Source organism: Triticum aestivum, chromosome 1A, assembly GCF_018294505.1.
Source record: "Triticum aestivum cultivar Chinese Spring chromosome 1A, IWGSC CS RefSeq v2.1, whole genome shotgun sequence".
NCBI lineage: Eukaryota > Viridiplantae > Streptophyta > Magnoliopsida > Poales > Poaceae > Triticum > Triticum aestivum.
This window is the reverse complement of record NC_057794.1, coordinates 401157050-401184691: the sequence shown is the minus strand read 5'-3', so window position 1 is coordinate 401184691 and position 27642 is coordinate 401157050. Positions and strand designations below refer to the sequence as shown.

Genomic DNA, 27642 nt, shown 5'->3' with positions numbered 1-27642 from the left:
GATAGTATCCATATATCAGAACAAAGCATGGACTTTGATGGACTTGCCCGATGATCGGCAATCCATTGAGATAAATGGATCTTTTAAGAAGAAGACGGACGTGGATGGTAATGTCACCATCTATGAAGCTCGACTTGTGGCAAAGTGTTTTCCGACAAGTTCAAGGAGTTGACTACGATGAGATTTTCTCACTCGTAGTGATGCTTAAAGTCCGTCGGAATCATGTTAGCATTAGCTGCATTTATGAAATCTGGCAGATGGATGTCAAGACAAGTTTCCTTACTAGTTTTCGTAAGGAAAGGTTGTATGCAATACAATCAGAAAAGTTTTGTCGATCCTAAGGATGCTAAAAGGTATGCTAGCTCCAGCGATCTTTTTAAGGACTGGAGTAAGCATCTCGGAGTTGGAATGTACGCTTTGATGAGATGATCAAAGATTTTGGATTTATACAAAGTTTATAAGAAACTTGTATTTCCAAAGAAGTGAGTGGGAGCACTATAGAATTTCTGATGAGTATATGTTGTTGACATATTGATGATCAGAGATGATGTAGAATTTCTAGAAAGCATATAGGGTTATTTTGAAAGTGTTTTTCAATGGAAAGCCTGGATTAAGCTACTTGAACATTGAGCATCAAGATCTATAAGGATAGATCAAAATGCTTAATAATACTTTCAAATGAGCACATACCTTGACATGATCTTGAAGGTGTTCAAGATGGACCAGTCAAAGAAGGAGTTCTTGCCTGAGTTGTAAGGTACGAAGTTAAGACTTAAAGCTCGACCACGGCAGAATAGAGAGAAAGGACGAAGGTCGTCCCCTATGCTTAAGACGTAGGCTCCTCAGTATGCTATGCTGTGTACCGCACCTGAAGTGTGCCTTGCCATGAGTCAGTCAAGGGGTACAAGAGTGATCCAAGAATGGCTCACAGGACAGCGGTCAAAGTTATCCTTAGTAACTAGTGGACTAAGGAATTTTCTCGATTATGGAGGTGGTAAAAGAGTTCGTCGTAAAGGTTACGACGATGCAAGCTTGACACCTATCCGGATAGCTCTGAGTAGAGAGACCGGATACATATAATGGAGCAATAATTTAGAATAGCTCCAAGTAGAACAGTTGTTTGGAATAGCTCCAAATAGAGCGTGGTAGCTGCATCTAGGAGATGACATAGAGATTTGTAAAGCACACACGGATCTGAAAGGTTCAGACCCGTTGACTAAAACCTCTCTCACAAGCAACATGATCAAACATAAAACTCATTGAGTGTTAATCACATAGTGATGTGAACTAGACTACTGACTCTAGTAAACTCTTGGGTATTAGTCACATGGCGATGTGACCTGTGAGTGTTAATCACATGGCGATGTGAACTAGATTATTGACTCTAGTGCAAGTGGGAGACTGTTGGAAATATGCCCTAGAGGCAATAATAAAAGTATTATTATTATATTTCCTTGTTCATGATAATTGTCTTTTATTCATGCTATAACTGTATTATCCGGAAATCGTAATACACGTGTGAATACATAGACCACAATATGTCCCTAGTGAGCCTCTAGTTGACTAGCTCGTTGTGATCAACAGATAGTCATGGTTTCCTGGCTATGGACATTGGATGTCGTTGATAACGGGATCACATCATTAGGAGAATGATGTGATGGACAAGACCCAATCCTAAGCATAGCACAAAGATCGTGTAGTTCGTTTGCTAGAGCTTTGCCAATGTCAAGTATCTCTTCCTTTGACCATGAGATCGTGTAACTCCTGGATACCGTAGGAGTGCTTTGGGTGTATCAAACGTCACAACGTAACTGGGTGACTATAAAGGTGCACTACAGGTATCTCCGAAAGTATCTATTGTTTTATGCGGATCGAGACTGGGATTTGTCACTCCGTGTAAACGGAGAGGTATCTCTGGGCCCACTCGGTAGGACATCATCATATGCGCAATGTGACCAAGGAGTTGATCACGGGATGATGTGTTACGGAACGAGTAAAGTGACTTGCCGGTAACGAGATTGAACAAGGTATTGGATACCGACGATCGAATCTCGGGCAAGTAAAATACCGCTAGACAAAGGGAATTGTATACGGGATCGATTGAGTCCTTGACATCGTGGTTCATCCGATGAGATCATCGTGGAACATGTGGGAGCCAACATGGGTATCCAGATCCCGCTGTTGGTTATTGACCGGAGAACGTCTCGGTCATGTCTGCATGTCTCCCGAACCCGTAGGGTCTACACACTTAAGGTTCGATGACGCTAGGGTTATAAAGGAAGCTTGTATGTGGTTACCGAATGTTGTTCGGAGTCCCGGATGAGATCCCGGACGTCACGAGGAGTTCCGGAATGGTCCGGAGGTAAAGATTTATATATAGGAAGTCCTGTTTCGGCCATCGGGACAAGTTTCGGGGTCATCGGTATTGTACCGGGACCACCGGAAGGGTCCCGGGGCCCACCGGGTGGGGCCACCTGCCCCGGGGGGCCACATGGGCTGTAGGGGGTGCGCCTTGGCCTACATGGGCCAAGGGCACCAGCCCCAAGAGGCCCATGCGCCTGGGGAAACCCTAAAGGAAGAGTCCCAGCAGGGGAAGGCACCTCCTAGGTGCCTTGGGGGGGGGGGAGGACTCCTCCCCTGGCCGCCGCCCCCTTGGAGATTGGATCTCCTAGGGGCTGGCGCACCCCCCCCTTGGGATCCCTATATATAGTGGGGTAGGAGGGCCTCCCAAACACACCTTATGCCTTTGGTGCAGCCCCTCCCTCTCTCCCAAGTTCTTCTCCTCTCCCATGGTGCTTGGCGAAGCCCTGCGGGATTGCCACGCTCCTCCACCACCACCACGCCGTTGTGTTGCTGTTGGATGGAGTCTTCCTCAACCTCTCCCTCTCTCCTTGCTGGATCAAGGCGTGGGAGACGTCACCGGGCTGTACGTGTGTTGAACGCGGAGGTGCCGTGCGTTCGGCACTTGATCATCGGTGATCTGAATCACGACGAGTACGACTCCATCAACCCCGTTCACTTGAACGCTTCCGTTTAGCGATCTACAAGGGTATGTAGATGCACTCCCTTTCTACTCGTTGCTGGTCTCTCCATAGATAGATCTTGGTGTTACGTAGGAAATTTTTTGAATTTCTGCTACGTTCCCCAACACTAATAGCAAGACTTCTCCCATGTCCTCGGGAACAAACGTAACTACTCACAAAGCATATTCATGTTCATAATTAGAGGGGTATTAATATGCATAATGGATCTAAACATATGATCTTCCACCAAGTAAACTAACTAGCATCAACTACAAGGAGTAATCAACACTACTAGCAACCCACAGGTACCAATCTGAGGTTTGGATACAAAGATTGGATACAAGAGATGAACTAGGGTTTGAGATGAGATGGTGCTGGTGAAGATGTTGATGGAGATTGACCCCTTCCCGATGAAAGGATCATTGGTGATGACGATGGTGATGATTTACCCCTCCCGGAGGGAAGTTTCCCCGGCAGAACAGCTCCGCCGGAGCCTTAGATTGGTTCCGCCAAGGTTCCGCCTCGTGGCGGCGGAGTCTCGTCCCGAAAGCTTGCTTATGATTTTTTTCTCGACGAAAGACTCCATATAGCAGAAGATGGGCATCGGAGGGCCACCAGGGGGCCCACGAGGCAGGGGGGCGCGCCCCCACCCTCGTAGCTGGTGGGTGACCCCCCTCTGGTACTTCTTGCACTCTGTATTTTTTATATATTATGGAAATAACTTTCGTGAAGTTTCAGGACTTTTGGAGCTGTGCAGAATAGGTCTCTAATATTTGCTCCTTTTCCAGCCCAGAATTCCAGCTGCCGGCATTCTCCCTCTTTATGTAAACCTTGTAAAATAAGAGAGAATAGGCATAAGTATTGTGACATAATGTGTAATAATAGCCCATAATGCAATAAATATCGATATAAAAGCATGATGCAAAATGGACGTATCAAGGCCTCACACACGACGATGAACGCCGAGATGTTGAGGAAAGAGTTCGGGGATAGATCATGAAAGTCTATCCCGTAGTAGTACATCAGCCATCGGACGAAAGGGTGGAGTGGAAACCCTAGCCCGCGTAGGAAATGAAGGATGAATACCACCCTCTCGTTGGGCTTTGGTGTGGGGACGACTTGCCCCTGGGCTGGAAGACAGTGGGCGATTTCCTTCGCTGGATACCCGGCCGCCTGAAGCTCGGTAATGTCCTTCTCCTTGACGGTGGAGGCCATCCACTTGCCTTGACCTCCGGATCCGGACATGGTTGAGTGCTTGCTCGAGTGGGAAAGAGGAGAACTTGGGCGCTAGAGCTCAAGAGTGGAAGGGCAGAGGAAGAGAGAAGGCGTGGGAGAAGAAGGGGGAATCCTTATCCCCTTATAAAGGCAGTGAATATCGAATGCCTCCCCACTCGCCCTAAAACTCGCATATTCCCAAGGGCTGTGTAAACGGTACGGTTGGGTTACCCATGCCCGTATTGATGAGAATCCCGCAATAAGGGGACACAATCTCTGCTTTGACAAGACGTGCCAATGGAAACCGCATCTCGAAGCACGGAACGACAGACAAAAATGGTTCGATATAATGACCGGACAGACGTGATGTCATCTTGCAAAAAGTTGTCAGCAGATGGGACTCGTGAAATATTATGTTCCTTGCAGTCGTGTGTGGTACTTGTGTTGCAGATCCGGACACCTTCTTTTTATCCGAAGACTATCTTGGAGTATTCGGAGAGTGGAACCCGCCTTGCAATGCCGAAGGCAATCTGCGCGCCGGACACATCGTCATTGAAGTCTGGTTCAGGGGCTACTGAGGGAGTCCTGGACTAAGGGGTCCTCGGGCGTCCGACCTATTGGATATGGGCCGGACTGTTGGGCCGTGAAGATACGAAGACCGAAGACTCTACCCGTGTCCGGATGGGCTCTCCTTAACGTGGAGGGCAAGCTTGGCGACCGACTATGAAGATTCCTTTCTCTGTAACCGACCTTGTGTAAACCTAGATCCCTCCTGTGTCTATATAAACCGGAGGGCTAGGTGTGTAGATGGACCCCCGAATAATCATAGCCAGGTTAGACCTTTAGGGTTTAGCCATTACGATCTCGTGGTAGATCAACTCTTGTAATACTCATATTCATCAAGATCAATCAAGCAGGAAGTAGGGTATTACCTCCATAGAGAGGGCCCGAACCTGGGTAAACATCGTGTCCCCCGCTCTTGTTACCATCGATCCTAGACACACAGTTCGGGACCCCCTACCCGAGATCCGCCGGTTTTGACACCGACAGTAGCCACCACAGCTGACCACCTTTCCACCATGACCTTTGCTGCCCAGGCCATGGCCACCTGATCCTAGATTTGGCCCAAACAGTCCGTGCTGCCCGCGACCTCCAGACGTTCACCATGACACACTGCCATGCCACAACACAAGTGCCTTCGCCGCATGCCGAGGGGCAGCCACCACCCCGGCAGCCCCCCACTGCAGCACCACACGGCACCGCCTCGAGGGCCAACTCATGAGCAGGAGATGCATCTAGGAGAGATGCCCCCCAGTCATCGGAACCCGCATGGCTTCGCTGATATGGCGTCGAGAGGAGGGAGATGATGGGGAGGGAGGCGGCGTGGTGGAAGGTTTTCACCCCCTTGTTGCTAGAGGAGGGTGGCAATGGGGTAGGTTTCAGGTGACCACTCAAATGAGGGCTTCTTTGATTCAAAAGATTTGTGAAGAAATTTTCGAGGATTCTTTTTTGTTTGATAGGAATTTTTTGGAGGATTCTAACACTTAGGATTTTTTTATGTGGGTTGTTTGATTTGTAAGATGTCAAACCATAAGATTTTTTCTTTAGAATTCATCTACACTGGATTTCATAGGAATTGTTTTTCAAGTACTCCATTTTTTTAAATAATCTTCCGTTTTCATGCGCACAATCAGTTTTCAAGTGCACAATCGAACATCCTCACAATCATGTACTTCCTCCGTTCCACATTACTCGTCACAGAGATGGATGTATTTAGAACTAAAATATATCTAGATACCCGCGACAAGTAATTCAGAACGGAGGAAGTAGCAGCGAAGATGGCATGCTACTCTACCTACATTTTCCCTATTTTCGCGTTTTGAAAATCCCGCGAATCAAAGATGCTCTAAATACACTATGTCACTAATTCTTTAGACGTACTATTATCTGTGTGTATGTTCAAATGGGCCCGTGGCAATAAGTTATGTACGTCTTTTGCCGACCTGCTGTCCGTTTCCACCGGTCCCGACTCCACCGAAGTTTGGAAAGGTTAGCTTAAAAAAAAAGATCTGGAAAGGCGCTGCTTCTCCCGGCGTCCGTGGAAGACCGACGCGTGCACCTCCCCAAGCCGGTCCCACACACGACGCTCCGTGATTCTCCCGTTCCCCAAACCCGAATTCCTCCATGTTCTTCCTCTGTTCCTTTTGATTTGATGAGAATCCCCCCGTCCTCCCGGCCGCGTTCCTGGATTTTGTAATTTTCCTCGTCCAATTCGGCAGTCCAACCTGGAAATTTGACGTCCTTTTCGCGTTCCGCCCCTGCTTTCCTGCCGGCCCACTCCCGCACCCCGAAGGAGACCAGCCAAATCGGTATCACAGCCCGGGGGAATTCGCCGTCCAGCCAGATCGGACGAGCCCCGTCCGACCTGTTGTTCCCCCTCCGCGCAGCTTCCATGAACATGGAGCGCCTGCCGGCGGAGCGCCACGGCCACCGGTACGAGCGGATGCAGCCGGAGCCCGCCGCCGAGGGGGACGCGTCGGCCTCGTCCTCGTCCTCGCCGTCGGCGCCGGCGCGGCGGCCGGAGGTCCTCGCGGCGTCGGCGTCGTTCCGGCTGTCCGAGGCCACGCGGGTGTTCGAGGAGCTCCCGCGCGCCACCATCTTCTCCGTCTCGCGCCCCGACGCCGGCGACATCACCCCCATGCTCCTCTCCTACACCATCGAGATCAACTACAAGCAGGTCCGCGGATCCTCCTGTGTCCCCCCTCTTCTCCGGTTTACGATTCCGAACATTTCCTACCTCCCATCGGTGATGCCCGACTCTGCTCGGGTTCCTGGGAAGTCGTGCGAATTCGGTGCCATGCGATGCTGCTGATTAGTCCGAAATTTTGCGTGGCCAAAATCTATGATCAAGTTAGGCGCCCCAGTTTAATTAGACAGCACTTACTGTCGTTGTAGCTACGCTTCTGGTTGTTGCCTCAATTGCTTCGTTTGGTTCTAGGTTTTCACGCCATCAGTTGATTTGAGTGGCCAGTAATCCAGTATGCTAATGGCGGGACATGAACACGAGCATTTGAGTTGTTATATTCAATTTTCTCCGACTGATGACATTGCTAGTAGGGTGTGCCTATTGTGTTGTCGGGTGCGCGACCTTCATGGTTTGGTGTTACAAGGCGAGGCCTCCAAGTACAGTATGAAATTGCGTCAGGTTATTTGTTGGCTCAAATGCGATTCGGGTAAACACAGTTTCAGTTCGTCTGAAACGATGGCCCAGGCTACTTAGCAATGATGGGTTTACGTTCAGAATGTCCATGGACATGTTTGGTGTCTCATAGCTGGACGTGTATATGAAATTTGGATAGTAAAGAGCTACCCTCGCAGGTGCAAGTGCAACATTGTGCCAATACTCGCTCACAAACTACTAACTAGAACTTTGGTGATTTTCTTCCTTATAAAATTTGCTGAAAGTGCTGAGTTTTCATTTGGTTACAAAAACTTAGGACTGCATCTATTTCATGAATTGGGCTTTCAGATAAAATTTCATGGATAGCTGTTGTTATCCTTATTGAGTACAAAGGATTCGTGATGTAAAATGTGCCAACTTCTTATGGGAAAACTTTTTTGTTTACCCAATAACTTCTAACGTTCCATGTCAGCGGTAGGCATCTCGTCTCAAGTTCTTGGACAAAAATAACCATTCCTGTCCTTCTTGGGTTCTTGGATGATTATTTAGCGTTTACACGTCTTTTTGACTTGGATAGACCAATTTCAGACATAGAACTTGATTCTTTAGAAGATATTAAAGAAATTGCTGGACATGCATGGCTAATAACTGATACTTGCATCAGTTTGTATATCAAAGGAATGCATCCTAAATTAATATATTTCAACCATTTTGACCCCTTACATTACAAAATAACCGTAGTGTTGATTGCTGACCTGTCTGTCCTTACTCCTTAATAATTTGGTGCATGATTTAGTGGTCAACAGGTTGTGAAAACAGATTCTGCTACCTTTTGCATCAGATACCTTTAACATGCAGTAGGGTACTATCTGGAGCATAAGTTTGTAGTAAGTTCAAAGTTAATAGAACTTAATGATACATCGTACAAGTGCACATGTTCATAAACGCACGAGCAAACACTAAGCTGTCGATAGAGAAAGAACCCATGGGACACATGTGCCCTGGAATTTCTTGCGACCCTAGTGTTTGTATTTGCTCAAATACCTACTCCCTCCTTCCATCTATATAGGGCCTAATGCGTTTTTCGAGACTAACTTTGACCAAATGTTAGAGCAATAATATATGACATGCAACTTACACAAAGCACATCATCAAATTCGTATGTGAAAGGAGCTTTCAATGATATAATTTTCACATTATGCATGTTATGTAGTATTAATTTTATCAATAGTCAAAGGCGGTCTTGAAAAACGCATTAGGCCCTATATAGATGGAAGGAGGGAGTAGCGAAAATCATGATTTTTTGTTAGGTATTTAACCAAATAGGTACTCCCTCCGTAAAGAAATATAAGAGCGTTTAGATCACTAAAGAAGAAATATAAGAGCGTTTAGATCACTACTTTAGTGATCCAAACGCTCTTATATTTCTTTACAGAGGGAGTACTTGCTACTTGTGATGCCTATTCCCTCCTAATATGTGTTCTGCTATTATTATTCCATTAAATACAGATGCGTCATATGTGGACTAAATAATGTTCACTACTTCTATCAGTTTAGGTGGCGTCTTTTTAAGAAAGCCTCCCAGGTTCTCTATCTACACTTTGCATTGAAGCGACGTGAATTTCTTGAAGAATTCCACGAGAAGCAGGAACAGGTTGGTTACATGGCTATCTTGATTAATGTCGACCTTTTAGAACTAGAATTCAGTATATAGTGGACAGTGCCAGAGGGAGTAACAAACTCTATAATTATTGTATTCCTATTATGTCCTAAGTTGAGTAATGTTGTTTCATACTGAACTAGATCCATTCTTTATAGAGAAAGTGCAAAAAGCTTTTGTATATCTTTCAATAACGCTGTGTTTGGATGTCTATTGGAGGCTGCCGTATTGTATTCGTTTCAATTCCAATTCAGCTGCGAAACTGTAATGGTCATGAATAGAAATTCGATTGTTTGGGTGTTAATTGAATTGGCTCACGGAATCCTACTGAGGTTTCAATACGAAATCATGTTTGGATGTCAAACTATGGAATTGCATAGCAACATTAGTATATGCATCAAAATAGAAGTTGTATAATGTGTGACTATAATTGGATGATTATCTAGCAAAAAAAGAAAACCAATTATTCTAGAAATCCAGGACGACACCATATAATATTGATGCAAAAGCAAACACAAATTATTAGGCCAAACCTGCAAGAGGATACATTGGTGATTAGCAAATGAATGAGAACAAGAGGCCAGGGGTGGGAAGAAGAAGAAATTGAGTTGTGGCTAGCTGGGCAGAGGAGGACCAGGAGGTAGGGAAGAATGGTGGAGGAAGAAGGGGAGCCGTGCTGATGGTGGAAGAAGGGGACCCGTGTTGACGGCCACTGTGGCTAGACAAGATGGGGCGGCTGAGAAGGACCGAGGTAGAAGAGATGGGCTCCAGTGGTGGGCCATCGCAGTGTCGGGGAGGAAGGTATGGGGTGGCGCCGGAGGGGACTGCAGACGCGGCCAAGAGAGGTCAGATGGGATCTGGCCGCGGCGAGCATGGCAGGAGAAAACGGGAAGGGGTGGCGCCGGAGGAGGGAAGGATCGGCGGCGGAGGAAGAAGGGAACAGAAGGGCGTCGACGTGCGCCACCTTCGATCTGCCTGGGCGCCGCCGTCCTCTCCCAGTCCTTCTTTCTCTTGTGGTGGAGGGACGGAGGAACGAAAAAAGGCCCGAAACGTTTTCTTTTGCGGGCCAGAGTCAATACGGCTGAAATCGGAGGTGCAACCCTTCGAATTGCCGCGAGGAGTGGGCGCATGCGAGCGAAAACTGCTCTGTATTCGTTACCGTTTCCGTCTGTTGTTTCAGAGTACATCCAAACACCTGTATTGGGGGTAGCTTAATACCAAATCCAATTCGAGGGCTCAATACAGACATCCAAACACAGCATAAGAGGATAAGAGGAGAAACAACATATATACAAGTGTTTGGGGGCATAATAGTCCACTGCCGCTGCACGCACACAAACACATGTGAAACAACACATCAACACAAACGAGGTAGGCCCATTTAGTTTTCACAAGTTATGATAGCAATGTCATTCGTACAAAAGAAGCAACAATAGGTGAGGGAGGAACAAATATGTGCTTGAAAATAGGAGGGAATATAGGACATCCATTATGTATCCAGTGAATTGGATTAGGTTGTTTGGATTATTACGTGGTTTCAGACATCAACAAAACTGAGAGTTGACATTGATTGTGTAAGCTAGGAAACAAGGAACAATTTGAAACTCGTGGTTCTTTACGTGCTATAGTTCCTAGCCTGCTTAGTGTATCCAGATACACATTTTTTTTACCAGTTAATCAAGTTTTTTGTTCTCAAGTTATCTAATGAGTTCAAAAAAGTTTCTCTAATATGATACTGCAAACAAGGAAGTTCAATACATATTTTTTTTCTCACATGCCTTCTTACTCTCTTTTATTGAATTCTGCCACTCTAAATCAGTTAACACTTGGATAACTGTCAGTATGATGGAAAATAATCCACTTAAATCCTAGAGCACTGAGTTAATCTTTATATACTGTGATTTAAGGTCAAAGAATGGCTCCAAAATTTGGGAATTGGGGATCATATGCCAGTAGTACATGATGAGGATGAAGTGGACGACGTAAATGTTCCTTCGCAACCCGATGAAAGCTCCATCAGAAATAGGTAAACATCTTTTTATATTCATGAAGCTGGAATGACTGATGTACAGATGCTTTGTAAAATCCCAAAAGTTGATTTAGAGCAGTTGAGTCTCCATATGTTATCCCATGCATGCAGTAAGCAAGACACTGAACCTGTTGTGGCAGAAATGTTCCTTCAATTGCTGTTTTGCCCGTCATTCGACCAGCTCTTGGACGCCAACACTCAATTTCTGACCGAGCAAAAGTTGCCATGCAAGAATATCTTAACCATTTTTTTGGAAACTTGGATATTGTCAACTCACGGGAGGTACAAATCCTTTGTACATCCACTTTGTCAATTCCAGCAGTTATTAAGCATTAAAAGGCCCATCAGAGCAACCTATGTTGTATCTTCTTAATTTATGTCCTAGTCTTAAAATTCTTCCAAAAAAAATGCAGGTTTGCAAATTTTTGGAGGTATCATGTTTGTCATTTTTGCCGGAATACGGGCCTAAGCTAAAAGAAGATTATGTTTCAATTGGCCACTTGCCAAAAATTCAGAAGGGCCATAAGGAGAAATGTTGTTCATGTGGATTGTTTAGTTGTTGCAAGAGCAGCTGGCAAAAGGTATCAAGCAGAATTTTTGTTGTTCAAGTTTGCTATTTTGTTATCATTGTATCTGATATATTCAATTGAATGTTTTGCCAATAGGTTTGGGTTGTCCTGAAGCCAGGATTCTTGGCTTTACTCAAAGATCCTTTTGACCCAAAGCTTTTGGATGTCATTATTTTTGATGCATTGCCACATATGGATATAAATGGAGAAGGTCAAATCTCTCTAGCAAAGGAGATCAAAGAACGCAACCCATTGCATTTTGGATTCCAGGTGCACTTTTCATATTATAATCTCCTGTGTTCACTTAGCATATTTGTTTGACATGACCTCGTGCAATTGCTACAAAGTCCATGCAAATTCAACACATTTTACCAGAAGCAACTTTACTAGGCTACAAATTAAGAAATACCATGTCTCATTATCTCGGGCCTACCAACTTTATTAGTTCTGTAATATCAAGTATGTCTAGCCATCTTTTGAAAGTGCCACATAAGTTGCTGCAAAATTTTATGAGCAGTTGAAGAAGTTACACGGGAAATGTCGGTTATGGTCAGTGTGTGGTTGTTGTGTTTTCTAGTGCTGCCTTATGAAGTTTAGTTATTTACAGAAATATTCACTAAAATGTACCTATAAATTTGCTGTTATGGGTCTAAAGAAGATGCTATCAAATAGTTATCTAACGGCTAACGGTAGAATACTATAATTGCTTCTGGATAGCCATTGAATGCCAAAAAGAGGCTTACTAGATTGTTACTGTCTGCCTTTGTGGGATAGATCTTAATGAACATTCGTCTGTAACATCTGGATGTATAGCTGAATGTCGAGTCTTGTTAAATTGACATCCCGTTGTAAGAGTGACACTGTTTTAGCTGTTAGTATGAGACTTGGAACATGAAATTGTAGTTAACATGTGATATTTATCACTTTATGACATTAATTTGTCTCTATCGCTTCCCCCTGTGATACAAAATTTATTGTTATTCCACAACCATTTTGAATAAGTTGATATGTTTAGTGAAGGCAGGAGATTGTGGCATTATCGCGTAAAAGACTGCAGAAGCTTGTTGCTCTTTTATGGAGTACTTCTGTAGTTAAATACTTATATTGCATACGCTCATAAAAAACAGCACAAATTCCCAATGAACCTGGTAGTACAAATTTGAGGCATGGTTGATTTGCTACCAAAAAATTGGCTAGACAATGTTTAGGCAAGCCGATGCCAAAACTTGCAGTTGGCAACCTTTTTTAGAGTTAGCAAGATAATTGGTAGCCAATATTCTGTCAAGCCTGAATCTGTTAATGCTATTCACTGGTGAAAGGTATCCTCTGGTGGCCGGACAATTAAGTTACGAACAAAAAGCTCGTCTAAGGTTAAGGATTGGGTTACTGCAATCAATGCTGCTAGACAACCTCCAGAGGGCTGGTGTTACCCTCATCGTTTTGGTTCATTTGCACCACCAAGGGGCCTGTTGGAAGATGGGAGTATGGCACAGTGGTTTATAGATGGGCAAGCTGGATTTGAAGCAATTGCTTCCTCGATTGAGCATGCTAAATCCGAGGTTTATTTTTTATTTCCAGTTACTTGACAGGAATGTATCTGCCATCTTACATAAGTCTAAGATAATTGAAATTTGATTCAGATATTTATTGCTGGCTGGTGGCTCTGCCCAGAATTGTATCTCCGACGTCCCTTCGAACATCATGGGTCATCTAGGCTTGATGCTCTACTGGAAGCAAGAGCGAAGCAGGGTGTGCAGGTATTGTAGTTGCTTTATATTTTCTAATCAGAACTTGCTAGGTGAACTCATGAAGTGTGTGATATTTGAACTATCATCGTCACCACTTCTAGTTATATATGTCAATCCATGAGTTGCAGATTTCTATATCATATACTTTGGCAAATATGCTGCTTCATAAGTTATCCCAAGTATAATCATCTGAAGATATCTCATTTGTATCATAAACGTTTATTCTGACCTCACAAGGTCAAACAAGAATACAAAAACACCTCCACAAGTTAGGCAGCATGTAGAAAATACCCCGTCATTTTAGCCTCTTTGCTCTCAATACATTTTCATCCTTTTTTGAGCAGAGTGCATTCTCATCCTTACTTTCTTTTTGTGCATGCTGCAAGTGATAAGCTACTCATTACCATTGATGTTGACTTTCTTTTTGTGCATGCTGCAAGTGATAAGCTACTCATTACCATTGATGTTGAGACCGCAGAAGAGATTTTGCAACCCATAGGCAATATGATTTGCAAAACATCTTTTGACATAAATACCATTCATGTACAGGTCCCATATGTGAATAACTGAATGTTTTTTATTTATTTTTCCTGTATATAGTATTATAGACAGGAAAATACTGTCATTGGATTTTCCTTGATAGTTTTTTAGGCTAGTACACGATGATAAAGTCATAGTCAAAGACGTGCATCGGAGACTAAGAATAAAAACTTGCTTACGTGGGTATTTTTTTTTTACAAAATGGAAACTTCTAGATAAATAAAGGGATTACTGTTGAAGAAGTTAAGTTGACTTCGTACCATATTTGTTTTAGCATGAAGTAATATCTGACTGTTGATATAAACTGATAATTACTAACTAATGAATTGTGTACTTTCTTTTGCAGATTTACATTCTAATGTATAAGGAGGTTGCACTTGCCTTGAAAATTAATAGCTTGTACAGTAAAAACAGGCTACTTAACATTCATGAGAATGTTAAAGTTCTGCGCTACCCAGATCATTTCTCAAGTGGTGTATACTTGTGGTACGGCTGATTTTTTCAACTTTTTGCTATGTTATTAGGGAAACTCTGACAATTTAATTGTTTATTAACTTTAAGGTCACATCATGAGAAAATTGTGATTGTCGATAATCAAGTCTGCTATATTGGAGGACTTGATCTGTGCTTTGGTCGTTATGATAGTCCTGACCACAAAGTTACCGATGTTCCTTCTACGATATGGCCAGGGAAAGACTACTACAACCCTAGGTAAGTAATTTAATCTTTCATCCATAGCTTTAGATATTCTGAACTTCCCATATGCTTCCTTTGTAAATATACCTAAATTTAATCTCTTGTACGTAAGGGAATCTGAGCCGAATTCTTGGGAGGACTCAGCAAAAGATGAACTTGACCGTACTAAATATCCTCGTATGCCATGGCATGACGTCCAGTGTGCTCTGTACGGTCCACCTTGTCGGGATGTAGCAAGGCATTTTGTCCAGCGCTGGAATTACTCAAAGGTTAGTTTGCTCCATTGATCTGCTCATCAGAGAAAGCGTTTGCCCACTTCTTGTTGTAAATTTACTGTTACTTTTCCCAGAGGAATAAAGCTCCAAATGAGCAAGCAATTCCGTTGCTGATGCCTCATCACCACATGGTTATTCCACATTACAAGGGCAGAAGTAAAGAAGCAAATGGTGAGGCTGAGGGTAAGCAAAATCATGATGAGAATGCTGATGTTAAAAAGACAGCCTCCTTGGCATCAAGTGCATCAAGTCAGGACGTTCCATTACTTTTACCTCAAGAGCTTGAACCTCAGGCATTGCCTGATGGAGATTTAGCGATGACTGGCTTTGACATTAACCAGGCAGATAACGCAAACAAAACAGGCTTCAAACAGCCTTTGCTCAACCGAAAGGCAAAATTCGACGCTTCTCGTCAGGATTTACCTATGAGAGGTTTTGTAGACAATCTCAGTTCCCCGGAGTCTGCAACTATTAGGCGTTTTGATTCACCGAAAGAAGATAGGCATCACATGGATAAGAAATGGTGGGAGAGGCAGGAGCAAGGAGATCAAGTTGCTTCAGTACTTGACATTGGGCAAGTTGGACCAAGGGCAACTTGTCGTTGTCAGGTAGTGTTTTGGTACTATGCAATAGATTTCAAAATATTTGGTGAAACTGAGGAATGAGGTTCATGTATATCAATTGCATTGCATATCTCCAGTTTATTTAATTTATCAATGTTTTTGCTCAGGTTATTAGAAGTGTTGGTCAATGGTCAGCTGGAACCACTCAAATTGAAGGAAGTATCCACAATGCCTACTTTTCTCTAATTGAAAAGGCAGAACACTTTGTATACATTGAGGTCTGTATTCATTGTTTGAACTTTTAACAAGTAAACTCAATTCAAATTGTCAGTAGTTTTTACTCCCTCTGTTCACAAATGTAAGACGTTTTTGCATTTCAATTTAAACTGCAAAAACATCCTACATTTGTTTACAGAGGGAATACTAGATAATACTGTAAAGTGATATTCACCATGCGTTCTTGTTACTTTCTTATTTCTATGTATTTGTGGTGATTAGTGTGATTTAGATGATACATTTTCTGCAGCGTAACAAAAATATCACATTTTACACATGCATTTTAAAGTTTGTAATCGGAGTGTTTTTTACGAGTGAATTGTAAGTATACTGGCATATTATCTAAACATCCTTTTGGTTGGCCTTTTGCAGAATCAGTTTTTCATATCAGGCCTTTCAGGGGATGACACAATTAAAAACCGTGTGTTGGAAGCATTGTACAGGCGTATACTTCGAGCAGAGAGAGAGAAAAAGCGCTTTAAAGCCATCATTGTTATACCCCTTTTACCGGGTTTTCAGGTAATTTTCTGCTACAGGAATAAGGATTGCGCTGTTTCTCTGTTATTGAAATAATCTCATGGTAGGGAGGCATTGATGATGGTGGAGCTGCATCTGTGAGGGCAATTATGCACTGGCAGTACCGGACTATCTGTAGAGGCCCTAATTCGATACTGCAGAATCTGTATGATGTGATTGGTCTTAAGGCCCATGACTATATTTCCTTTCATGGTCTCAGAGCACATGGTAGGCTAACTGATGGAGGTCCCGTGGTTACTAGCCAGGTAATGTCAATATTTTTGAGTCTGGGAGCATGTTTTGTGTCCCTCCAGGGTGCTGAATCTTGTTCATTTGGCTTCCATATATTTTGTTTATGATATAACAAGCCAATGTCGTTGTAGTGCTTGTTGCCATGATGCTTTTTTACTATTTATCACATAAATTCCTTTTAACACGATCTGCCTTACAGATTTATGTACACAGCAAGTTAATGATCATTGATGACCGCATTGCATTGATTGGTTCAGCTAACATAAATGATAGAAGCTTGCTTGGATCAAGGGATTCTGAGGTATGTATTTCTCAGATTCCTTTTCTGTGTATAATGCACAGTGTATTTTGTATGCTGGTCCTGTTTTATAAGATTGAATTCGGTCAACAGTCCTTATTCTGCAATGTAGAGCCGATGCAACATTTAAAATGGTTATAAAAATACACTTCATTTCAGCTTCCTATCACTTCAAGAGTAGCCTAACTTCTAACCAGACTACTATTTTTTTTTGCTTTCGTGGCAAGTATTTTCTGCATTGTTAACTGTATTTAGTCAATAGCAAATCGCTTATACCTAAGCAATGTGTAAATTGCCTGTAACTAAGTAAATGTGTAAATCGCTTATAACTAAGTAATGTTTTAATCACGAGTAGGGCATTTTGGAGGACGAGCTCCATCAAAAATCACATTTTAAAGTTCCAAAAAATTCTGGAAAAAATCATAAACGTTTATATGGATGTGTTTTACATGTGTGTAAAGTTTGACGATTTAGTGCATTATGGTGAGAGCTACACAAAAAAGACAAGTTCGTGCATTTTTAATAGTGAACAGTGCGGACACTGTTCATCCTTTTCAAAATCACGATTGTCTTTTTCTGTAGCTCTCACCATAATGAATACCATCTTCAATTTTTATACATGCACTCCCTCTGTAAAGAAATATAAGTGATCTAAACGCTCTTATATTTCTTTACAGAGGGAGTATTATACATCCGTATATACGTGTGATCTTTTTTAGAATTTTTTGGAACTTCAAAATATGATTTCAAAATTTTCAAAATAAAGAGCTCCATGGAGCTTGACCTCCCTTTATAGTGTCTTCGGTAAATTACTTATACTTAAGTAATGTGTTGGTGATGGAAGTGGGTTACATGATGCTTTTCTCCTGCGACTTCCAGATTGCTGTGGTCATCGAAGATAAAGAAGTTGTTAATTCCAAAATGGATGGAAGACATTGGGAAGCTGGTAAATTCTCTCTCAGCCTACGGCTTTCTCTCTGGGCGGAGCACCTTGGCCTTCATCGCGGAGAGGTTTGGACTATGTTTTTTTGCTCTCACTCTTTGCGCTTGGTAACTTTCTTAATAGTAAATCCTAATAGATGTTTAGGACATCGAAATGGTCTAGAATACACCTTTTGACTAATAATCTTTTTCACATTTTTATTTGAAAACTTATTAGCTATTATGTTATAGAAGTACTTCTGATTAGAAATATACTAATATCATTTCCACAAGACAAGTCAAAGTATATGTGTGTATTTTCTTGTTCAAATATTTGTTATTTTGTACCGCATACATTCTGAACTGACATCAATTTAGTAATAGATGGAGGCATAATATACGGATGTTAGGCTGAAAGCCACGATTTTAGGTAGAAGTGATTAAGGATGTGCATTATCCTGTTGTTTACCACCTTTATGTCTGTGCTTCCTGGTATGTCTTGTGCACCCAGTCCATTTATCTTTAGCAGACGCTGAGTTACAAGCCTGTTTTTCCAATGCTAAGAGCATCTCTAGCCCTTCACCCAAAAACTTCCCTAAGAACTGCTTCCTCCCTAAGAACTTTAACCCCCTAGACCTTCTCCTTATATATTTAACCCCCTAAAAAGAACTTTAACCCCCTGGACCTTCTCCTTATATATTTAACCCCCTAAAATTTGTGGAGTTAACCCTCGAGCTGAGCAATTCCTGCCCAAATTTACTCCAACCGAGCAACTTCCTAAGAACTTTCATGCTCAACCGCCTCCCGCCGCCGCCGCGCGATGTCGAGTTGGCGCCCTCCGCCGTGGGAATGGATGTCTTTGTTCCCATCGAATCCTTCGGCTCCGACTCCTCTTGCCATGGAAACGGTAGGGCAAGGTCTTGCTGCCCGGCGCAGCCGCATGTGGGACCATCCACACACCCTCCTCTACACCTGGCCGCCCTCCCATTCCCCGAACGTAGTGAAGAAGCGATGCCAAAGGCCGGGCAAGTCGAAGGATGGTGCGGCGGTTCGGGAGAAGGCTGCTGTCGCCATCGCCCCCTCTGACGCCCACCTCGACGCCCCCTCCACTCAAAGTTCAAAAAAGCGCTAGGCGTAATTTGGCCACCTACTTCTGCCTTGATAGCTTATGCGTTGCTTAGGTGCGATTAGGCGGTCCATACACAATCACTACAGTGTGAAGAAATAAGCCAGATGGGCTGACCTAGCCCATTAAAGCACCGGCTCATTTATCCTCTTCTCATTAAAACCTCTCGTGGATACATAGTGGATAGAAATTCTAGGGATCCTCCTCATGGCACCTCTCCCTCTTCCTCTCTCCCTTGTTGCACCCATGGCAACCAGCCAGCAAAGCTCGATTTCTCATTGGGGGATCTCAACCCCGCGGGAGTGGTCAAATCCTCGACGGTGAGGATGAATCTTCACTGGGTAGGTCAAATCCTCAATGGGTAGATTGATTTCTCGCCCGAGAACATGATTCCTCACCAGAGAGGGCTGATTTCTCAACAGAGGACCTCGCTGGCCGCCTTTTTTAGTGCCTAGGCCGAGCACCTAACAACCTTTTTTTGAACTATGCCTCCATTGCCCCTTCGGCACCAACTGAGGTCACCAATGCCAGCGTCGTCGATTCCGCCCACTAGGTGTTTGACACATTGTCCGATTGGTAATTTTCTCTCTTTTTTTCTTTATCAAACTCTCTGGTGCATTGTAAATTAGTGATGGATATGCAACTTGGAAGCTGCGATGCTCAAATGTGGTGATGGATTTTTGCATTTGAACAAACCGAAGCGAAAAGCCAAGAAGACAAGACTTGCTTCCATGGTGGCGTTCGATGAATCTAACACCATCGGGCTCGAGGAAATTCCCTTGTCTATGGCGGATGAAATCCCAAGAGGGAGAAATGGTAGTCCCAGATTGGAGGAGATCGACCTGCATATTACGAAGAAGCTAACAAGATTAGTGAACTACGAGCCCGAGGAGGATGAGACTTGGTGCTATGCTTGGCTGAACATCTCCCTTGATGCCCACTGTTGGAGCCGATCAAACAAAGGAAACCTTTTGGAAAAGGATTGAGGAATACTATGCACACAGTGTCCTGATTTGATTCCCTCCAACATAATACAAGGTTCTCTTGCTCACCGTTGGATTGTCATCTACTCCCTCCGTTCTAAAATAGATGACCCAACTTTGTACTAACTTTAGTACAAAATTAGTACAAAGTTGGGTCATCTATTTTGGAACGGAGGGAGTAAGATTTTTGCAGCCAGTGGTCCGGTTGTGTTGAGTAATAGGACAGCTCGCCTTTGAGTAGAGTTTCAATTAATGAGTATAGGCCGTACATGCAAGAGCTATACAAGCATCGGAGCAAGTGGTTTGGTAACAAGCCATTCACCACTTTGCACCATTGCTTCGCCATGCTCAAGGTAAATGAGAAGTGGGCGAGGAGGAACTTTGAAACAACATTGAGAAGGTTAAGATTGAGGATCTCGGTCTCCACTGATCTCAAGGATGATGGTGAGGGTGATATGATAGGGGAAGAAGCCCCACTCCTAGCTCTTGTTTGGATGGGAGAAAGAGATGGAGAGGAAGAATGGTGCACTTGGTGCCTACAAAGGAGAACTTAATGCTATAATCAAAGGAGATGGCGGCTGAACGCAAGCTAGAGAAGATGGTGGGGTGGATGGAGCTCAAAGTGATGGGGAGGAGAGGTTGAGAGCGAAGGCCTTGACCGAGGCATACTTGATGGATGCCGAGGAGAGGAAAGTGTGTGCCGGCGAGCGTAGGCTTGCAATCAAGACCTAAGTGGAGATGAACAATAGGAGGTCAAAGAGTGCCAAATCATGTTCATGGATGCAAGCGGGATGGACAACAAGACAAAACAATACTGACAGCTCACTCGTTGGCAAGATCGATGTTCTATGGTGGTGATAGTAGTAGTTGTAGTGGTGGCAATGGGAGTGCATGATTTATGTTACATGTGGTGGCTTTCGCGGTGGCTTTTGACGAAAAATGTAGGATGCGGTGGCTTTTGACGAACTATGTAGGATGCAGTGGCTTTTGGATGGGATGTGGTTGCTTTTGATGATAAATATGTTGGATGCAGTGGCTTTTGGATGGGATGCGGTGGCTTTTGATGATGAACTATGTTGGGATGCTCTATGTTGATGCTTTTCGTTCAATTGGAAATGTTATTGAAGAAGGGGAGCCTTGGCGCAGTGGTAAAGCTGCTGCCTTGTGACCATGAGGTCACGGGTTCAAGTCCTGGAAACATCCTCTTGCAGAAATGTAGGGAAATGCTGCGTACAATAGACCCAAAATGGTCGGACCCTTCCCCGGACCCTGTGCAAGCGGGAGCTACATGCATTGGGTTGCCCTTTTTTTTGGAAATGTTATTGAAATGTGTGAGTTGTTCAAAATTTTGAATTGTTTATAAGAAACATTTGAATTATAGGGAGTGTATAAGAAATTTTGAATTATGTATGCAAAAGAGATGGAGGAAATAGCAAATGAAAAATATAGGGAGTTAAGTTTAGGGGAAGAACTAGGTGCAAGAAAGTTTAAGCCCTCAAATTTTAGGGAGGTTATCCAGGGAGTTAAGTTTTAGGGGAAGGTGTAGAGATACTCTTACAACTACAAGGGCATATGCCTGTCTGATTGTTTTGTGTTGTTTGTGTGCTATTTTTTATAGAACATATTAGAGGGGCGATGCTAATTCACGCGCGGCCGCGGCAACGCACGATTTGGAAAATGCATCGATGGGGTGGGATAGTTTAGAGAAACCGGCGGGTTTGGATAGTTTACAGTGGGCCCTACCCCCCTGAAAATCGGGGGTGGGGGGTGGGGGAGAGATTAGTAGTAGTTGACTAATTTGATGGGCTTGTAGCGATTCATATGTTAACGAGCCGTTCCACACGCGCATGATCAGATCCACCTGGTGGGCCCCAAGGGAAAAGGCTGTCTGCTGAGCGCTTGGCTTTGGATGGATCGATCGCTCCAGCGTGCGGGGCGTGAAAGAGTGTCTTCGATATTAGAGTAGGCCCATACAATATAGTGATGTACTCCCTCCGTCCCATAATATAAGAACGTTTTTGACACTAGTGTAGTGTTAAAAACATTCTTGTATTTTGGGACAGAGGGAGTATTATACATCATGTGAAGTTTTGATTCAAGGAATAGAAATAATCTGCAAAACCCTTAAGACTAGTTAGGATCTTATTGAGTGTTTGGATACTTTTTTTAGAAAACGCAAAAGCATCTGCATTTCATTTCATTGCAAAGGTAGAGAAAGGACAGCCTCGATAGAGGCCTGATACAATGTAGTACGAAGAAACAAAACTGACACCCTAATCCCTAAAAACATTTATATGTTCACACTTGTATGATGTATGTATAGATAAATGATCAAAACTATCCTGCGCCGAACCTCTTTCGTGTGGGCTAAAACTCACCTACCGCCTTGGTTAAAACCTGATAAAAGAAAATTACGTGAATTTGGTATATCACAAGCATGCTTGATGAGGATTTTTTCTCTTTATTGTAGCGGACAAGAAAATTCTGTGCATTATTCAAGTTCACAAAATATCATTTTCTCTTGCAGGTTAGCCACATCATGGATCCTATGGATGATACGACGTTCAAAAATATCTGGATGGCCACTGCTAAGGTGAGAGAAACAAAAATGTTGTACGCTGAAGTCATAGTTCATTCAAGAATCAAGACTATGATTACTAAGCATATGGGATGTTGCCTATAAATTACATTGTATTTGGAGTTGATTTCCTTTATTCTTATTACTGAATTACCTGAGCATGTCTGGCAGACAAATACCACGATTTTCCAGGATGTATTCTCTTGTGTTCCCAATGATCTCATCCATTCAAGGTATTTATCAACAGCCATTTCATTTCAGTATTATTTCATCCTATTATTGCATTCTCTGAAACATAATAACCACACAGGACACAGTTTCGGCAAAGCATTGCTTACTGGAAGGAAAAAATTGGCCACACTACAATTGATCTAGGCGTTGCCCAAGAAAAGCTCGAAACCTACCAGGATGGCGATCTCAAAGGTGCCGACCCTATGGAGAGATTGCAGTTGGTCAGAGGCCACCTTGTATCTTTCCCTTTGGATTTCATGTGCCAAGAGGACTTGAGACCGTATTTCAGTGAAAGCGAGTATTACACATCTCCACAAGTTTTCCATTAGGTTTGATTTTCATGGAAGAGTTGCTCTCTCAGTGCCTTAATTGTACATAGTACAGGCGCCAGCTTGTAGATGTTTTTACAGGAAATGAAGAAAATATACGGCCACGTCAGGCAGTTTACAAATATACCCCATTCACCGGAGACCTCTCTTTTTGCGCAATTACCCGTGCTCAGATTCTTCTTTTTCCAACCAAAGAATATAGGAATATAGTTAGTTCATTCGATGGCTCTTGTTTTTCTAGGTGAGAAATGCCCCTGTTCAGTTGGCGCTTTTCCAGTCCAGAGAATAGGCTCTTTCTTCAAAGCTGTCTCGGTTGTACATTATGAATTATTTTGAAGAATAAGTACATTCTAGTTGGCCTTGCAATGTATGCACTATTAATCTCTCCGGTGTGACTTTTGAAACCTTTGCTGTCTTGTGTTTCATCTTCTCGAGACAGAACAATCATCTCATCTTGAACTGATGTGTTTCTGTGATGTTATGAATGAGGATGTATTTACCCAGATGAATGATATAACGAATGAAGATGCACGTACCCTGCACCTCTTCACCAGTAATCATTAAACGTCATTGCGTGTGTTTTGGCAGAAGCTGGTAATAAGAAACAGCCGAGGGTTACGTCCATACTATGTAGCCATATCCTAATAGAGTATGATTACGTACACATTTCGCCCATGGTTTCTCACAGAATTCCTGGACATCTCTCGAAGGAACCACTTTAGCAGTTAGCATTATCTGGGCTAGTCGATTAGATTTCCTCCAGCCAACACAAGCTACAACCAACTTTGTACTCCCTCCGTTCTGAATTACTTGTCTTAGATTTGTCTAGATACGGAGGTATCTAGCACTAAAATAAGTCTAGATACATCCGTATCTAGACAAATTCAAGACAAGTAATTCATACGGAGGTATCTAGCACTAAATTGAGTCTAGATACATCCGTATCTAGACAAATTCAAGACAAGTAATTCGCAATGAAGGGAGTAGCTTCCTGCAGCAAGACCACCAAACGCACAACTCTAATAATCAATGGTTTGTAGCTACATCAGCACTCAACTAACACAGGGTACGTGATCGTTTTTAACTAATGTAATAAGGTTATAATACTTCTGCATCTTTTTTTATAGCCAATTGCAATAGTATACATACCATCGCCTCACCAGATACCCAAATAAGTTTTTATCTAATTGCTTTGACGATTGAGCTAGGTTTGTAACTGTTGAGCAATAGTGCCTTGTCAAGCCTACTCGGTGGGCAAAGCTTGGTAAGCACTTGTATGAAAACACTTATGGTACGATCAAGCTACATTAGATCTGAATTTTTGAAGCCGTGGTTGTGAAATTGACAACAACATTATACTCCTGCAAGCTGCACGTGTATACAAGGCCACAAACTTAAATTATAGGTATCAATGTAAAATTTAATGCCTGCTTTATAAGTCAAATTTTCTTTTTGTTTACTGTGATCATTAATACTCTGCACGCATGCAAAGAAACTGAGTGGAGGAAGTAGCTGATTATCATTACGACTCCATGCATGCAAGTATTAAACAGGTTGTTAGTATGAGAAAATATCATTAACTTTGCCTCGATTACTGTTGGTGGCCTTGTATAGATGCAAAATGTATATTCCATATTGACCTTGTATATATAAAAATAAAGGGAGTACATAGTTGATGAAAACGAATCAAGGATCCTTTCAAGGATCCTTTCAAGAAAGGAATGAACATGCATTTATTCCTGCAGGCTGCAGGTGTATTATAGATTAAATTTAGGTTAACAGAGCCAGTGAATTCTTAGTGGAAAAACATGTGTTTGCACTCACTGAAATCTCAGATTTGTTTCCTGGTTACGTAAATCCGTTGCCAGTCCGTGTCGATATTGAAACTTGCACCTCCGGAACAAAAAGAAAGAAAGAAAATCAATGCTTGTGGAACTGGAAATGTCTAGAATGTGTCACCTCCTTCCGTGAGAGCAGCCTTCCTGCACGCAGCGGCAGATGCACGCAGCGCATCGACGGCCGCGGCACGTGAGGTGATGTGTGCAAAAGAAAACGTGAAAGTAAGCAAAGCGGGCATACATTCGATCGATACACGCAAATACGCAGCAGACGTCGCTTTCGGTGGGGTCGCCTGGTACGGTTTTGACGTACGCAGGGGCCGGTCCGCTCAGAGCATGCAGGGAAAGGCCTGCAGGGCATGACTTTTATTACGTCGCGGGCCCGACTCTGATTTTAATACTAAAATGGTTATGTGTACCTAGCTTAGGCGCTGTACTTATGAATATGGTGTCCACGCTCGCATGTGAAAGCTGCCGTTCTGACACGTTGTCGTGAGGCTTTTTACCGTGCATCCAGGCGCCAGTGCATGTCTTGGAGTTCATCGGTGACTGATGTATGACTATATGTGAACAGATTTATTGATTGAAAAGCTAATTTCAGAATGGTATTATATTCATTCTCTTGCCCAAAGATACAACAAGCTATTCACTGCCTACTGAGTGCACACCATTCTCATTTTTTTACTAAAACCTTTTGCCTAGCTTGGACATTTGTAGAATCGGATACTTGTTCAGTGCAACATACTGCCTGGTTCGGGTATTTGTAAAATCGGATGTCTGGGTTCCGGTCTGTCCCGGACAGAAACCACCTTCTCCTGGTCCCGGGGCACCTTGGGCAGAAGATCAATGGCAGCCGTGGTAGAGCTGTCCGGAGACGGCGAGCAGAGGACGAACATTGAGGCATCCTGGCTCAATCACGGTGGATTAGACAAATGGGCCGCTTGTGTGCTTGTGTGTAGTTGAAACAGCTAGTGGAATCGGTCAATGTTGTCCTACGACGTGTGAGCGTGATTGATCAGGGTGCATGGGGCGTCTGGAGCGTGTAGCAGCCTTATGTCAGACAGTGCTGTCAGATTGGTGCTTTGAATACGCGTATACCATGCAAACCAAAATCCAACGTCCCGCTATACTCTAAGTAGCACGCCGTGCCGATGCGAATCGTGAAAGGATGCGCACCGTCGATACCGTGCGTGCAGCTGCCACTGCGTCTAGCGATGCACTTCTCCTTCCGTGCCCTATTCTATTTTTAGCCAAGCACCAACCAGTCTAGGTAGGTCTCCTGATCATGTAGGCCAGATCTGATTGCTAGGCACCGAGCACCTCTGAACGGGACGGGACCCGGTGCTATGATACCACCACTCATCTCAATGCCTCATCGGCTGTGTCGTGCCTAGTCATTGTGACGATATAGTGGGCGCTGTGGGCTCACGCGTGTTTGGTCGACGTGGATCCATGCCATCTTGTTGGCTTTTCCTTCCTAGGATCGAGATCCCTATTATCCCACAGAAGCTACTTGCACTGATCAGATAGGAGTATTCCGTAGTACTCCGTCTCCGGTGTTCTCGTGTACTTGCACACATCAGATATTACTCCGTTTTCAGTCGGTGTTGATCTTCGATGGAACTGTTTGGATCCGGTCTTTATTTATCTTCGTTCGGATGTTTATATGTTCGATCCTTTTTTTTTCCCGAAAAGAGGACTTCCCGGCCTCTGCATCAGAATGATGCATACAGTCATCTTATTAAACCAAATAAATAAATTCCAACAAGGTCTCAAAGTCTCTAACTAAAAAAGTGAAAAAAGCCCACACAAAGCTAAAATGGGCTAGAAATACAAACTAGCCAAATAAAGGACGCCACAACCGGCTGGCCAAAGAGAGATAGATAAACTAATTGCCTATCTGATTACATGACCGCCATCCAAACCGGTTGAAGATATCCTATTAAAACATGTTCGATCCTTCTAATCTACGAGTTTCTTTATCGGCGATGGTTGCTACTCTGGTGGACTGGTCCTACGGGGCCTTAGCACGACGACTTCACGACTGTCTACTACAATAAGGTTTGCCCGGCTTCGGTGAGCGAGAGGCTATGACGGCGACGGCGACGCGTCTTCGACTCACTCCAGTACTTGTAGTCGTTGCTAGGTGGTCCATGGACATGGTTATAATTTTTATTACCTCTGTTGTTCTTTGTATTGTCATGATTGAACATGAATAGATTGGAAGTATTTTGAAGAAAAAAAGATATTACTCCGTTTCCGGTGTCGGTCATTATTGGACGGGGAGTACATTCGATGACGGCCAGAACACTACATATATTTTGGATATTTCGACCCAACTTGTTCCAGAATAGATATATAAAGGTGACAATCGCGCGTACGGACATTGCATGCCAAGCGGCGCCGTGCGTGCTGCCGTTGGTTTCCAGCTCACATACAAAGCCCCTCGGTGCGCCGCCCCCGTAGGCTGCAAATGCAAGCAAAGGTGTCCGCTGCTAGGCGCATAGACATGCACACGGAAGATTCCAGAGCCTGAGGCTAGCACAAGTTGCTAACCACCACTAATTCCAATATAGGAATCCAGAAGCCGTACGTACGCTCCAGTGATGAGCACATAGACATAGAATGCAAAACCGCTTTGGTTCATGAGCCGGTGCACTTTGTTTCTTCTGAGGCGATTAGTGCGTTCAAGCCATATATAAGAGGCTGATATGCACGCGGACAAAGTAAACAAATACGTAAAAACAACATGAGGGAACTAAACTTTTGCTTGAAAACAAACCGAAAAGATCACT

The 27642-nt window shown here is 43.4% G+C and overlaps 1 protein-coding gene across 2 annotated transcripts; it reads left to right on the top strand.

Annotated features, from left to right (window-relative positions):
* Positions 1–6330: 6330 nt before the first annotated feature.
* On the top strand, positions 6331–23131 carry LOC123053030 (phospholipase D zeta 1). Of its 2 annotated transcripts, none has more exons than XM_044476405.1 (20): positions 6331–6975; positions 8972–9073; positions 10987–11105; positions 11249–11390; positions 11522–11689; positions 11774–11947; positions 12997–13236; positions 13318–13434; positions 14312–14451; positions 14527–14676; positions 14774–14930; positions 15011–15544; positions 15667–15777; positions 16148–16294; positions 16360–16557; positions 16743–16844; positions 17721–17852; positions 22399–22464; positions 22621–22682; positions 22760–23131. In XM_044476405.1, the coding sequence occupies exons 1-20, from the start codon at positions 6691–6693 to the stop codon at positions 23007–23009; spliced, it is 3396 nt and encodes a 1131-aa protein (XP_044332340.1). In that variant the 5' UTR covers positions 6331–6690; the 3' UTR covers positions 23010–23131. The 2 variants fall into 2 exon arrangements, with proteins under 2 accessions (XP_044332340.1, XP_044332341.1); XM_044476406.1 differs by having other exon boundaries at positions 6334–6975; positions 11220–11390.
* Positions 23132–27642: the final 4511 nt, after the last annotated feature.